The sequence below is a fragment of the Podarcis gaigeae genome (assembly GCF_964106915.1).
Source record: "Podarcis gaigeae genome assembly, chromosome: 8".
In the NCBI taxonomy this organism is placed as follows: domain Eukaryota; kingdom Metazoa; phylum Chordata; class Lepidosauria; order Squamata; family Lacertidae; genus Podarcis; species Podarcis gaigeae.
In genome coordinates, this window is record NC_139684.1 from 63,744,596 (window position 1) to 63,757,028 (window position 12,433).

General features: G+C 48.2%; 1 protein-coding gene across 3 annotated transcripts in view; it reads right to left on the reverse strand.

The window, feature by feature from the left end:
- The window catches only part of LOC310850383 (membrane progestin receptor alpha-like), a 30,155-nt gene extending 21,539 nt beyond the window's left edge, over positions 1-8,616 (reverse strand). Inside the window, exons 1-2 of one of the 3 annotated variants that reach the window (XM_083751865.1) lie at positions 8,382-8,616; positions 753-5,399 (exon numbers count right to left, since the gene is read on the reverse strand). In XM_083751865.1, the coding sequence (XP_083607991.1) occupies positions 4,304-5,362 (1,059 nt within the window). In that variant the 5' untranslated portion in view covers positions 5,363-5,399; positions 8,382-8,616 and the 3' untranslated portion in view covers positions 753-4,303. Of the gene's footprint in view, positions 1-752; positions 5,400-8,381 lie in introns of those variants that run through there. The other 2 variants (XM_083751866.1, XM_083751863.1) reach the window with 2 other exon arrangements.
- Between the last annotated feature and the right edge of the window lie 3,817 nt (positions 8,617-12,433).

Consider the following 12,433-nt stretch of genomic DNA (forward strand, 5'->3'; position numbering starts at 1 on the left):
CCAGAAACCACTCATAACACGAGGCGCCATTAGCAAAAGCGCGCCTCTTGATTTCTGCTCGCATCCTGGGGCACAGTTTGCAACTGGGAGCGGCTACTTCTGGGTTACCGGAGCTCGTAACCTGCAGCGTGCACAACCAGAGGCATTCGCAACCAGAGGTACCACTGTATAAATAAACCGTATTTCATATATCACAAAGACACCATGTTCTCCACTGTGCCTCATTTCCCAAGAAAAAATGAACCCTGGAATCTCGCACTGTTTTAGAGACTGGGGTGCCATGCAACACTACTTTCAGAAATAAATATACTACTTTGGAAACAAGCTTAATTCTTGCAAAGCATGACATTATTATAACCATCCCTTCTGTATCCAGGGTCCAGGCAGTTCGTGTTGGTCCTCATCCATGAATTCCATGGATCCATGTTGGTCCTAACCATCCATGTACAAGAAAGAGGTAGCAGAAGACTTGAGGGAACCCCAAGGTTTGCAGAAGTACAAAAATACTTCAGGGTGAAAGATCATAGAGGATAGGAAAGGGAAGACCCTCCTCCCACAAGAGCATATCGAGAATGAGAATGTCCAGTGGTCACAATGCCAGTTGAGAGGAGAGAAACCCGGAAGGAAACATCAATATGTGTTTGTAACTATTGGTAACTAATTTTGCACCCCTATCAAAGTTGTCTCTACAGACGATGTCTGCTGTCGAAAGGGTTGCTGTGGGGATGAACGAGACAGAAGACTATAAAACATTTGGCTTGTGAAAATTGCTTTATAGAAACAAATGGCAGAAACAGGCCCATTAAAACGTATAAAATATCAGACAGACAGGAAAAACATGACCTTCCCAGCCTTAGTTCCTGCAAAATTCTGCATAACTCCCTGAAATTTCCTTTATATGAAACTCTCAATTGCATCATATTCATTAGGTGAACACCAAACACATTCAGAAATAATGTGTATCTGGTATATCTCTCTTGAAAGGATACCACTTTAGAATTCCGATGTGGGAGCATGTTGCTTCCCCAGAGAGAAATCACTGCCATGTGGGAAAGGAGCATGTTCTGGACCAATTTGCTCCCTAACATGATAGGTTTTGTTCTTTAAATTTAAAAAATGTTCATGATTAAGTATGGCTATTTAAAGAGATTAAGATCATCTTTTCAAAATGTTGTACAAGACCAAAAGTGGCTGTGTTGAGATATAAACAACAACCCCCCAACACACACAGGGATGGTCACATGCAGTCTTCAAAATAATGCCATGCAGCCCATGGGGCTTTTGCTCCTAACCCCTCTTCATCTTCTCTGCTAACTATAGTCTAGAATGATGCCACATTTCTGTGTCCCGAGAGGTTTCTCCCCCCCCCCCTCACTTTTAAGCACCAGAAATAACTTGAAGAAGCAATTCCACCAGGTATTCTGAAATGGCACTCTTCCGAGAGGTCTACTTTAAAAGCAAGGGCTTTTTAGTCCGACTGAAAGCAAGACTCAAGCCAGCTAAAAGCCACACCTTTGATTTAAGAGGTTTGAAGAGCACCCCATTTCCAACCAAGCCCACCCCACTCCTTTAAGGAAGCTCATAAGTGCCAATCCACACAATTCTTCCAACAGGGTGAAGTCAAATCAGATGGCTGCATTTTGAAAACCAATGAAGATTCCAACCAGGTGGGTGGCCACAGACTGTCTCAAGACACAAGGCCTTGTCACCTTGCCACACGCCACCGGTAGAGTATTTCTACAAACTTGCTTGGGGCACTGAAGTGCAACATTATCAGCCCCTTTAGGCCACAAGTCTATGAATGCTTACTTGGGAGTCAGGAGCCCTACTGGACACAGCAGAGCCTACCTCTGAGCAAATTAAGGAGGATGTTGACAAGCTGGAATGTGTGCAGAGAAGGGCAACCGAGATGATCAAGGGTCTGGAAACCAAGCCTTATGAGGAACAGTCGAAGGAGCTGGGTATGTTTATCCTGGAAAAGAGGAGACTGAGAAGAGATTTGACAGCCATCTTCAAATATCTAAAGGGCTTTCACATGGAAGATGGAATTTTGTCCTGTTCTGGAGGGTAGAACTCGAACCAATGACTTCAAGTTAAAAGAAAGGAGATTCTGACTAAATAACAGAAAGAATGTTCTGTCAGCAAGAGCTGTTCAACAGCGGAATGGACTCCCTTGGAAGGTGGTGGACTCTCCTTCCTTGGAGATTTTTAAGTAGAGGTTGGATGGCCATCTGTCATGGATGCTTTAGCTGAGATTCCTGCATTGCAGGGGGTTGGACTAGATGACCCTTGGGATCCCTTCCAACTCTCCAATTCTATGAAATGTTCATAGGCTCTTCCTGATGTTAAATGCCTTTAAACCAGTGGTGACTGACCTACTGTCTTCTGACTGTTGTTGCACTAAAGCTGCCCTTATCACTGACTATTGCTGGCTGGGGCTGATGGAATTCCAGTAACACCTGGAGGGTTACAGGTGAGCCACCGCTGCTTTAAATGAAGAAGGAGAAGCCTTTTTTCGTCAACTGCATAATTAACATGGGGATTTATCGGCACAAGATTTCTCAATGGTCACAAGCACAGAAGGTCTTTTAAAACAAGACACACACAGGCTTGCAAACCATAGAATCGTAGAGTTGGAAGAGACCACGAGGAACATTTAGTCCAACCCCCCTGCAATGCAGGAACCTTTTTGCCCAACGTGGAGCTCGAACCCACAGCCCTGGGATTAAGAGTCTCATGCTTCACCAACTGAGCTGGCACCTCCAGGCAAAGTACACCCTGGTGTTCAGGGAAGCGCTATCCCCAAAACACCCCACCAGAGAGCTTTACAGGCATCTCTGGTTGGGGATGGAACATGTGCTCAGCGGCAGAGCAGAGGGCAGTAGGTCACAGGTCGAATCCTGGCTGCCTCCAGTGAAAAGGCGCAGCTGCCAGTCAGCATAAATCCTGGGGTAGATGGTCACATGACCTGGCCTGGTATGGCAGCTTCCTGTGTTCCTGCTGGAGACAGAATGTTGCTTTAGATCAGGGATGGGGAATGTCAGGCCTGGGGGCTGAACGTGGCCCTATAGGCCTCCCTATCCAGCCCCCTGGACTGTCACCAGGCCATATGCACTCCTAAGCTACACCCATTGCCAGCTGAGCTTTGCATCCTCCTTGAGTGTCTTTGGTTGCCTGAAACATGTCACTGAACTCTAATAATGCCTCTTTGCTTGCTTGGATGGAGGACAGAGGGGTGTGGGTGTTTAGGAATTACCATCCTGTATAAAGGATGCCCACTTTTGTCTCTGGCCCGGGAAGGTTGCCCAGAATGGAATTCAACCTTCAAGATAAAAAAGGGTCCCCAGCCCTGCTTTAATTGGTCCTTTGGCCTAACCACTTGTGTGTGTGTGTGTGTTCATTTTACTTTTAAAATCCAGCCACAAAAGCCAGCCCTACTCTAGATAAACACATACAAGACACTCATTTTTCCCTGGATGCATCACATTCACCTAAATTACTAGGGTGAGTTTTACTCCAAATATTACCATTCGGCTTTACCCCATCCAAAGGGTTATGGGGTTCCACTCCTTAAGGCACGTAAACATGGCAGCTTCCCAACTAGCTGGATGATTGTTGTTGCACCTGACAGGAATGATAGTTTTCTCTGGGACACCCCTACCTTGTGGAAAGCCAGAAGGCAAGCTATGAAGGCACCACAGTCTGACCCAACCTTGCTAGGGTCCCTTCCCCCTGCATCTGTGGAGATGCACCATGGGGTCTGTGACTGCATAGGTCAGGCATGCCGAAAGAGCATCGAGGGATGGCTTTGGCATGGAGCAAAGTTGGCATGTGCCCAGAGGCTGTTGATGCTTGAAGGACCCTCCCACCTAGTCAAGTATGGACCTGGTGCTAGCCTTCGTCCATCTCTCCTGGAACTCTTCCACCACTGAGAAGACCAGAAGGGAAGACATATTAAGTGTATGAGTAACTGTCTCTCTCAAAGGGGAGGCAGGGGGAAACAGAACCACCTCCTGGAAAGTCCTATTGCATCCAGGAAGCAGGCCTCTTCCTCCCACAAGATGGCTGTGCTCATGTCACTTCCTTTCTGGTGCAATATCTGACCCACCCTCGCTGCTGCTCGGATGTAGTAAGCAACCCAAAAGTGAGCGAGTGACGTGCTCTTAACCATAGGAAGAAACACCAGTTGTGCCAGGCAAAAATGTCCAGTCCTCTGAATTACAGTGACACAGGCACACCCAAAGCGAGAACAAGGAACCTGGCAGATCAACACCCCCCCCTCTGTTCCCCCCCTCTGTCCCTCTCACTCCTCTTTCCGATGCAGTTTGCGCTGCACTCTGGCAGTCATGAGGAGGGCCGTAAAGAAGCAGATGGACGCCACAAAAAGGCATAGGGAAGAAAAAAGTGGAGCCAGGTCGCCGTGGAGCCGTGAGTAGATGGGCCGCCTCGTTTCGTAATCCAGAAGCACCGCCTCCACCTGGGTGAGGGTGCAAAGCATCAGGAAGACGTGGAAGATCTGGTGCCCCTGGCCCACAAAGTGGCACTTGCCGGGAAACCACTTTTCGGGGTAGGGGTAGGCAAAGAAGAAGGCCGCAATCAGGAAAAAGAGGACGTGGCACTTGTGGTATAAAACGGCCGCGTCTGTGAGCCCGGAGGAAGGGGAGACGTAGATGCGGTGCAGCACCGGGCTGATGTCCAAGGCGTACGCCAGGGCAGAGGGCATTTCCTGGCAGAGCCTGCCCCGCAGGGAAGAGAGGTGAGGGCTCCTGTATTTGGCATAGCAGGAGCCGGCGCACGAGAGCCAGGCAAGCAAAATGGCTCCCGGGATGTAGAAGCCCGCAACCCTTGTGTGCCACTCGGGCTCAATGGCGTAATAGTAATGCACCAGAGCACTGCTGTACTGGTATGTGGCTACGCCCACGTAGTCCAGGAAGAAAAACGCACAGTGCCAGAACTCAGACTTGGCCTGCAGGAGGTGTGCCAGGGTGCTGAAGGTGGCGTAGATGACCGAGGAGGCGGCGATGACGAAGAGGGGCTGCGTGTGAGGGTCGCCTAGGAAGTCCACCGCCTGCGAGAGCCGCCAGAACCTCACCACCAGGACCAAGGCAGCCACCAGGTGCGTCCAGACATTGACGGCCTCGTTGTGCCGCTGGAAAAGCGAGAGGAAGTAGAACTTCCAGGTCTGGTTGAGGGGCCGGTAGCCGGCATGGATGTAGGGCTTCTGGAAAAGCCGGGGCACGTCCGATGCCTCCACCGTGCAGGAGGCTGAGGGGAGGGCCTCCTCCAGCAGTCGAGGGACTTTCCAGACGTGCTGGGCACTGATGAAGAGGCGGCTGAGCTTTTCGGACACGATCGTTGCCATGGCAGGAATGGGCAGGCCCTGCAGAGCAAAACAACCCCTTTCAGGAAGAAAAGAGGAAGCAGAGTTGGGTTTGTGTTGGTTTGCATTTTGAAACAATGGATGCAATAACTGACAGTGGTTGAAACGGGAGCCACTGGGGGAATTGGGAGAGCAGATGGCTGCTTGGGGAACAGAGAAGCTCAGCAGTGTAATCCTAACCCTACTTACCTAGGAGTAAGCCCCACTGCAGTCAATAAGGCGGAGTTCTGAGCAGTCATGGTTAGACTGTAGACGGTTAGCGTACAATCCTAGGCGCAGTAGGAGGAAGCCCCTTTGAGCAAAGTGAGGCAACTTATAGGTAAACATGCAGAGGAATTGCACTGCCTGTCTCTGATACTTAGCTGGAAACAAGACCCTTTGAAGGAAGTGGGTCTTGCTTGTGAAATGAAATGTGGCTGGAATTGGCCTTGCAAAAAGGAGCTATTCCCTTTAGAGTAAGGAGGGAAAGGTGTAAACTATGTGGGCAGTATTATAACATGAATCTATGTAACGTTTTTCACTCCTGCTTTGATTACATCAATCACTTTTGCAAGGCAAGAGGTGAGAAGCTGAGAATGAGCTTGCCAGGAGGCACACCTTGGGCAGACTGTCAGGCAGAGAAGCACAACAGCAGCTTATCAGTGGTCCACTGTTTGCAGACTAAACTTAGTGGCCTGGTTGACAAATAAAGCTAAGCCATTATTAACGTTAAGCAAAGCAAAGTTCATAAACCAAGAAAAAGCCATGGATTGCAGGTGTGCCTTTTTGTAGTTAATACACAATAATTAAGCCATTGGGTTGACTTGAGCAATCAAATCATGATAGAGGAAGAAGAACACTGGAGATACGGGATTCTGGCCAGTTGGTTGTTAATCAACAAGAAAAGCCTGGCCCTGATTTCCACCACCATTAAACTGCAACCCGCTCAACCTCCTCCTTCCAGGAAATGCCTTCTGTTCAAAGGCATTTTTTTCATCTGTTGCCAAAGATGGGCTTGGTCAGAATTCCTAACACCCCCTCCTAGCCAAAGTTTCGTCTGGCTGAGATCACTATCTTAACATAACATGGGGTTTTTTTTTGCAGTGCTCAGAGGGAAAATGCCAGGCTCTCTTCTATTCTGAATCAAGCCATGGGGAGCCAGAACCTGACTAAATACCAAGGCAGGCAATTTAGCAGTCTTAAGTCAGGATGGATGCAGTGAGAGTGATTAGGTGGCAGCTGAAGGGAGCCTTCTCTCTGAAACCTTGGAGCCCCCTTTCCCAACAGGGTGCCCAGCAAAGTTTCAGGTGAAGGGCTGGCTCTCCCTTCAACTACTAACTGATTTCGCCACCTGCCACCCCATTCCTCAGCACTTCTGAGCAGGCCTTGTAGATTGAGGCTGTGTACCTGTTACTGTTAGGGACGCGGGTGGCGCTGTGGGTAAATGCCTCAGCGCCTAGGGCTTGCCGATCGAAAGGTTGGCGGTTCGAATCCCCGCGGCGGGGTGCGCTCCCGTTGCTCAGTCCCAGCGCCTGCCAATCTAGCAGTTCGAAAGCACCCTTGGGTGCAAGTAGATAAATAGGGACCGCTTTCTAGCGGGAAGGTAAACGGCGTTTCCGTGTGCAGCTCTGGCTCGCCAGAGCAGCGATGTCACGCTGGCCACGTGACCCGAAAGTGTCTCCGGACAGCACTGGCCCCTGGCCTCTTGAGTGAGATGGGCGCACAACCCCAGAGTCTGGCAAGACTGGCCCGTATGGGCAGGGGTACCTTTACCTTTTTACCTGTTACTGTTAAATATGCTTACAAAAATAAGACGGCCAAGTCACCTCACTACACCAACTCTGCTAAAAAGAGCAATACATGCTGCTTATTCAGTGATAGGTGACTTTTTTGAGACAATGAAATTAACATGAGGGAATATGCGCGTGTCAGTCTTTGAATCAGCTGAAAGTCTGATGATCATTAGACTTCCAATTCTCCCACAGGCTGCCAACAGCACTAATAGCAACCTCCTCCCAGTTTTCCCCAACAGCCTGGATACATAACAGAACCCCATTGTTATATAATGCAAAGGGATGAAGGTGGGGTTTGAATTGTCTATATAGGAACGGACCGTAAGCAGCTGCTTAAGCCGGAATCCATGTGAGAACTTGTTTATTTTCCTGCATTCAGAAATTCCAATACCACCTCTTCTTTCTTTTAAAAATAAAGATGCCTGCGAGACTTCGCATTCTCTTTAACACCTCACCTAACATTTGCAAGCCCTGACTTGCTTTGCCTCTCCCTGTACTCAAACGTTTGGTTCCATATTTTAAAGTTGTGAAACACTTTCTCTTTTTTAAAAAAGCCATATACAGTGGCTGACCAACGCTCTTTTCCCAAGCAAGGTATACACACCCCGCCAGCAATGGAAAGATCCACAAGCTGATTGCTCCATTTTATAGCCCTAAACCCAGAAAAAAACACACCTCACGCCCATTTTAGAAGAAAAACTGGTCTCCCCACCCGCGCTCCCTCCTCTTAGGGAAGCTCCCTGATCGCCCCATAGTTTAAACTGACCAACTTTTCTTACGAACTACCAAGATGTTAAAAAGTTTGAGCCGGTAAAAGCTTGCAGACTAATCCTATGCACGTTTACTCTGGAGCAAGTCCTCGTGAGCTGTGTGGGGTTTATTCCGAAGAGTAGCCAAGCTGCAAAGGAAACCGTGATCCTGTGCACACTTGCTCGAGAGTAAGTGCCGCCTGATGTCTCTGGGGTTTTACTTCTAAAGCAAGCATGCATAGGATTGGGGAGCAAAGGAAACTGCCCCCACCCACCTTAAGTCAAAAGCGCGCGCACTTTCCTCAGTTTCTTTAAACGCCTCCCGGACTCGCGTTGCATTATGCAAATAATTGCTCCCCGCAGAAATCTCTCATCCCCGGTTTGCTCTATTACTACACAGTCCCGTCGCACTGGGCATCTTGTCCCTTGAAAGAAGGGGGACCCCCATTTTCTCACTCCGGTGCCCCCCCCTCCTCTTACCGATCGCCAGCAGCTTCTTCCTGAGGATGCTCGTCTGAAAGCGCCGAAGGAAGAGCAAAAAGAGAGAGGCGCCGACCCAGCCTAGCCGGGCAAGGCCGCCCCTCTGCGGCAACAGCCGCCTCTCCCCAAGAGACCCGCCTCGTCTGTTTTGCTTTTTCCCACGCAGCTGCAGGCAGAAACCAAACAGAAGCGCCGCCGAAGACTTCGGACCAACGAGGCGCTGCGCCCCCTGGAGGGTGCAGCCGACACCCGAAAGTAGCGCCGGGCGGGAGAAAGGCGCGCGGGGGGGGGACCCCCAATGCGGAAGCTGCAGGAAGGGGACGTGCATGCTGCGTTTCCCTCCCTCAGACGCCGAGGGAAGATGCATGTGGGGAATCCCGGGAAGCGCAGCTTTTCTCGCCTCGTGTGCCAAAAATTCCATCCTCTGTGCAGTCATTAAAGGCAGAGGAGCCCCGTTCTCCGTGTCCTTATCCCCAATCGCCCCTGTTGCAAAACATGAGCTGCCATAAGGCATGGAGGAGATAACCTGAGATGGTCCATTGCAGGCTTCCTCAACCTCGGCCCTCCAGATGTTTTTGGGCCTACAACTCCCATGATCCCTAGCTAGCAGGACCAGTGGTCAGGGATGATGGGAATTGTAGTCTCAAAACATCTGGAGGGCAGAGGTTGAGGAAGCCTAGTCCAATGCCTGCCAACCCATTGGACTCTGCACTAGGATCCTGCACTGTTCCTCTGGGTCCTGGGCAGCTTCTTTCCGCTTTATGTTTACATGGACCCCAATGGGAAGCAGCAAAGAATCATAGAATTGAAGAGTAGGAAGGAACCCCAAGGGCCATCTAGTCCAACCCCCTGCAATGCAGGAATTCTGCCCACCACCATCCTTGAGTGGGCTCCAACCACCAACCTTCTGCCTTAGCAGAAATTCACCAGTGTAGGGACCCCAGAAAATGACTGCTTTGCTTCTCATTGGTTTTTGCTGTTGCATCACTCTGTGTCAACTTATCCAGACCCATGGGCGTAGCCAAGAGGGGGCAGGGGGTAGCTCCCCTCCCCAAATCAATAAAAATACATAGTTAACTGAAGCGCTGCCCTCCCCCACAAATCCTGGCTACACCCACGTCCAGACCCACTGTTTTTCTCTCTCCCTAGACTAACTGCAAGGTTTGTCCAGGAAAGCTAAACCAGGAGCCCAGTTTCAGACAACACACTAAACCAAATCATACCTTAGCACAACAGCAAAGGACCAGGGAACAAAGCAGCCACAGTCACCTTTCATAGATCCTATGCTTTCATACCAAGACAGGTGTGGAAAAGTTCTGGGGCACAAGCCAAATTAGGCCCAGCACAAACCCCAAGTAGGTTCAGGAGGCCTTGCTCCCTAAACTACACTCACTTGCAATGGAGTAAATGCATGGCTGAAGCAGCTGTGACCTACTTGTGTGAGAAACTTTTCACAGCCAATCCCTGCAGAAAACATTTTTGCCCAACTCAGGTCTAGCAAAGTCCCATGCCGCGCGTTTCCCGTGCCCAACACCCAGCAGGCTGTTTGGGAAATGCTGCACAAGGGACATCCACCTTTTGATTCACCCAACGGCTAATTTAGTCTTCCCCCTATCCCATGGCAAAGCCATTATGGGAAAAATCATACTATTAAGTAAGTTGTGTGATTTTCACTTCTTCTGAGTTTTATGCTATCAAACATTGTTTACCTGCATTTATGTGCTACAACCGTTTGAATATAAATGTGTACTGCATACTGGTAATCTTATTTGCCCAGTTTGGAATTCATTGATATTTTACTAACTAGATAGCAAGCTAAATCTGAAGTACTGAATAATGCAAAATCTGTTACAAGTCCAAATGGCTCCTAGCAAAGGCACACTAAGCTGTATATAGTGTTGGACCATATGAACAGCTATTAATCATTTAGAAGTTTTGAAAACTTCTCAATACTCTTCCACCACCCACAGTACACACCTTTAATATTTTATTTATATTTATTTATATGGGACGTGGGTGGCGCTATGGGTAAAACCTCAGCGCCTAGGACTTGCCGATCGCATGGTTGGCGGTTCGAATCCCCGCAGCGGGGTGCGCTCCCGTCGTTCAGTCCCAGCACCTGCCAACCTAGCAGTTTGAAAGCACCTCTGGGTGCAAGTAGATAAATAGGGACCGCTTACCAGCGGGAAGGTAAACGGTGTTCCGTGTGCTGCGCTGGCTCGCCAGATGCAGCTTGTCACGCTGGCCACGTGACCCGGAAGTGTCTGCGGACAGCGCTGGCTCCCGGCCAATAGAGTGAGATGAGCACACAACCTGAGTCTGGCAAGACTGGCCCAAACGGGCAGGGGTACCTATACCTTTACCTCTATTTATTTATATACAGTCTTTCATCAAAGATCTCAGGGTGGTCCACAAAATAAAAATTCTTATTCATTGGGGTAGAGAATTAAGCCACTGCTTATTTGCCCCATTAAGTTTTAATGGACCAGAGCACGCCAGGCACTCCTGTCTTCCACTGCCTCCCGCAGTTTGGTCAAACATCTCGTCCTCTGTCGTTCCCTTCTCCTTGTACCCCCTTTCCCAACATCAGGTTCTTTTCCAGGGAGTCTTCTCTTCTCATGAGGCGGCCAAAGTATTCGAGTCTCAACTACAGTAAATAGTTATATTAATTAATTTACCCATTTCTAGTCTCTGCACTCAGGACTTGACAGCAGAAAGTACCAGAAAGCCATGTCAACTGGTATGTTTCTTCATCATTACCTTGTGAACTTTGGTATCAAACAAACTTTTTACCTGCACGAGGTCTGTTAAGCAAGATATTTCCATCTGGTGCATAGCTAGAGGACAAGTGATGCAAAATACTGAATTATTCCAGACTATGGGAGTTTGTGTGCCTCCAGACTTGCCACTATTTTGCAGGAGTGATTCAAGCACATACAAGAACTTTAGCTTTGGACAACTGTGGTCTGTCACCCTAGTGCATCAATTTTCATTTTAAAAAACCTTGTTTTAAGTGATGGGGATGTTTTAAGCCCTGAGAAGTGTGGGGTGGGGAATCAATGAACAGTAAGACATATAGACAATCCCACAAGCAAATTGGGATACTCAATAAAGACCAGATGTCTAACTGCCACTTAAGCTTTGTGCAAGCAAATCAAATTGAAAGTTCTAAGGAGCCCTTAGCAACAGAACAGGGACAAGACTATCCTGGATGCACTTACCTCAAGTCCCATTGAGGTAAGCAGGAATGCACTATGACCCTATTTCTCCAAGAAAACTTGGGAGATATGTTTTAAGAATATTTCCCAGTTAGCAATTACACACATATTCAGCATTCATTTTTCTCCGTCCCCCCGCATTTTAAAGCATCACAAGCGCTTTCGGTGGCAAGGTATTTACTATTTATAGGCAGCAAGGAAAAGAAACCAATTTAGTTATGTCTATTTATTGATGGCTGACTAAATCTAATAGGTTACAGAGTAATGTTTATATGTTGATGTAATGAGCAAGTTGACCAAGCACACATCTGTACAGAGACATGGACAGGAAGCAATTTCGCATTTATGCCATTAAAATACAGCTTGAATAACCTGGTACCAGTCACACTACTTATGAAACATTCCAGAAGCTTTGGGGGGGGGGGGAGTTGGGGAGAAAAGGTCTGTTAAGTGGCTCTCATCAAAGTAGGTTAGTTATGAACACAGTACTAGCTAGGTTGGGCGTTCTTCGTACTGCAAGTGAAGAAAAGCCATCTATTCTTTAAAATATTTGTAATTAATTTTCTGAATTAAGTATTGTGCCTGCAGTAGTTTTTTGTGCACTGAAATGTTAAGTATTTATTAAAAGCCCATACTTCAGAATGGAATATTGAATTCCATACTGGGACTATGTAGTTACATTTTTTGCCACATGGGGGAGTTGCTCCAACAGGCAAATACATTTTACAACACTAAGATACAAAACAAGCACTATTTGGCAGACACTATCTTTCAGATCATTGTTTTGCTATCATTCCCCACACCCAAACTCCCAAAACCAATTTAAGGCTCTAC